The sequence below is a fragment of the Emiliania huxleyi genome (genome assembly GCF_000372725.1).
Source record: "Emiliania huxleyi CCMP1516 unplaced genomic scaffold EMIHUscaffold_263, whole genome shotgun sequence".
Taxonomy (NCBI): Eukaryota; Haptophyta; order Isochrysidales; family Noelaerhabdaceae; genus Emiliania; species Emiliania huxleyi.
The window spans coordinates 99,597-101,902 of NW_005200063.1; the positions used below are offsets into that span (position 1 = coordinate 99,597).

The 2,306-nt window shown below is 66.9% G+C and overlaps 1 protein-coding gene across 1 annotated transcript in view; it reads right to left on the bottom strand.

The window, feature by feature from the left end:
- The window catches only part of EMIHUDRAFT_457672 (putative aminotransferase), a 5,045-nt gene extending 3,410 nt beyond the window's left edge, over positions 1-1,635 (bottom strand). The window contains exons 1-4 of the mRNA XM_005777272.1: positions 1,144-1,635; positions 721-873; positions 466-550; positions 214-359 (exon numbers count right to left, since the gene is read on the bottom strand). Coding sequence (XP_005777329.1) covers positions 214-359; positions 466-550; positions 721-873; positions 1,144-1,626 — 867 coding nt within the window. The 5' untranslated portion in view covers positions 1,627-1,635. The remainder of the gene's footprint in view (positions 1-213; positions 360-465; positions 551-720; positions 874-1,143) is intronic.
- Between the last annotated feature and the right edge of the window lie 671 nt (positions 1,636-2,306).

Below are 2,306 nucleotides of genomic sequence, written 5' to 3' on the forward strand. Positions count from 1 at the left end.
GCAAGGGGCAGGAGAGGCGGGAGAGGGTGTCGGCAGAAGGAGCGGAGCGGGCGCAGGCAGCTGTCAGCGCGGAGAGAGAGAGAGAGAGAGAGGGAGAGAGGGAGAGAGAGGGAGGGAGGGAGAGAGAGAGAGAGAGAGAGAGAGAGAGAGAGAGAGAGAGGGAGAGAGAGAGAGAGAGAGAGAGAGAGAGAGAGAGGGGCGAGGGGCCGCGACTCTGCGGCGCGCCAGCAGGTCGACGTAAAAGGTGTACTCGAAGCTAGCCGCCGGCACAACCGCGGTCCCGTTGGCCGCGGACGCTCGGCGCGCCTCTGCGCCGCCCGAAGCGCCAGCGGCTGGGCCTGCTCCCGCGCCGAGCACGCCTGCAGGAAGGTGCCGGGAAGGGTCTCGGAAGGGTGCGTGCCTTTGGCGTCCTCCTGCCGAGCTGCTCTCGCCAAGCTTGTGTGGCTACATCTCGGCTATTCTCGCCCGGCTTGTGTGGCCGGCTCTCGATCTTGGAGAGGTTGATGTCTCGCACCGCGAAGACGGACATCGCCTTGAATAGGACGCCCGCCTGCTCTCGCCCGCGAAGCTGTGACGAGGCGTGTGACGAGGCGCTCTTCACGCCGCTGCAGCCGTGGAGAGGGCAGGTCTTGCGTTCACACCTCGTCGCGGTGCGGTGTGAAGACGACGGACGTCTTGGCGGCGAAGCCGAGAAGCGCGCCCGGAGGCGGCGCTGCGCGCCTCGTCGCGGTGCGGTGTGAAGACGACGGACGTCTTGGCGGCGAAGCCGAGAAGCGCGCCCGGAGGCGGCGCGGCGCGCGAGAGGATGAGGAAGCGCGTGAAGTTGTTCGGGTCGTCCTCGATCCCGTAGTCCAGCACCTCGAGGCCGTGCACCTGCCATCAGAAGCGGCGGGCGCCCGTCCGAGCGGCGGCGGCGGACGGGCGGCGGCGGCGGACGGGCGGGCGCAAGAGAGCTGGCGCCGGCAAGAGCAGCGCAGTCCAAGTGTTGCAGTCCGAGTGTTGCAGTCAGAGTGCAGGTGCAGGCAGAGCGCAGTGGTGAGTAGGAGATACAGTGGCGGCGGCGGCGGCGGCGGCGGCGGCGGCGGCGGCGGCGGCGGCGGCAGCAGCGGCGGCGACAGAGAGAGCTAGAGCGCGCTGGCACGCCTTGGCCGCGTGGATGGAAGCGATCGCGGCGGTGTCGCGCAGCCCTTGCTGCACCACCAGCTCTGCTGACCCGGCGGTGTCGTACCCGACGAGGGGCGCGATTCCCGCCGTGCGCAGGTACGACTCTGTCTGTGCAAGCGCCTGCGGGTGGCTCATCGCCTTCTTGATGTCGTTGAGCTGCACACCGGGCAGCGCGAGGAGCGTGTGGCGCACGCGGAGGGTGTACTCGCCCAGGATGTGCACGGCGCCGTGGAAGCGAAGCAGCAGATCATAGTTGACGTGGATGGAGCCGCCGAGCGTGTTTTCGACCGGGAGAACTGCGTAGTCTATCGCGCCCTTTGAGAGCGCCACGAAGACGTCCTCGAAAGTGTGGAAGCCGCGAGCTTGTATCTCGTCCACGCCGGCTGCGGCGAAGGCCTCGATGGACGCAGACTCACTGTACGCGCCGGGCACGCCCTGGAAGCCGACCGTGGGCTGCGACATGAGCTCCGATATCGAGCTTTTTCTTTTTCTGAGTTCCATCTGTTGCGTGTCGTCTTCATCTGTCTCGCGTCCACCCATACCGCGTTGGTGTCCAGTCCGAGCCTGGCTGTTCTTCACCTTCCTACCTAACCTAACCTGTTGAGGTTCAGCGTCGTAGGCCGACCCGGCGTATACGCGGGCCGTGTTAATCGCTGGGTTTTGGGCTATCCGGGACCATCCTGCTTCTCGAAGGCCCGGTCAACGCCGATTTGCTCTGCCCCGCCTGCACGACCCCGCCCCCCAGCGCCCCCCCGCCAAGCGCCTCCGCACCCGCCCCTGCGGCTCGTTCTGCGACGAACACGGCACGGGCCACCTGCGACGAGTGTGTGTGGTGCTGGTGGCGAGTGGATTCACTTGTGAATTCCTTTCACCTCTGTGCCGCCGTTCCCCCTCACCCTCCTATGGGGTGCGTTTTCCTTTCTCTAAAGGCGCCGGACCTCACGTTATAAAGCTGTACACGCAGCGACCCCAGGTGGGCCCACAGCCTCATCGCTCAGACATCCTCCGCCTCGACCTTCTCGACGAGCTCGTCCTCGCTCTCGGTGGCGCTGCCGTCGGTCAGGGTGAAGCGCGGCTGCAAATGGGCGCAGCGTCGACCGGTCAGAGACGCACGGCGTCGTGTGGGTGGGGCGGGGTGGTCA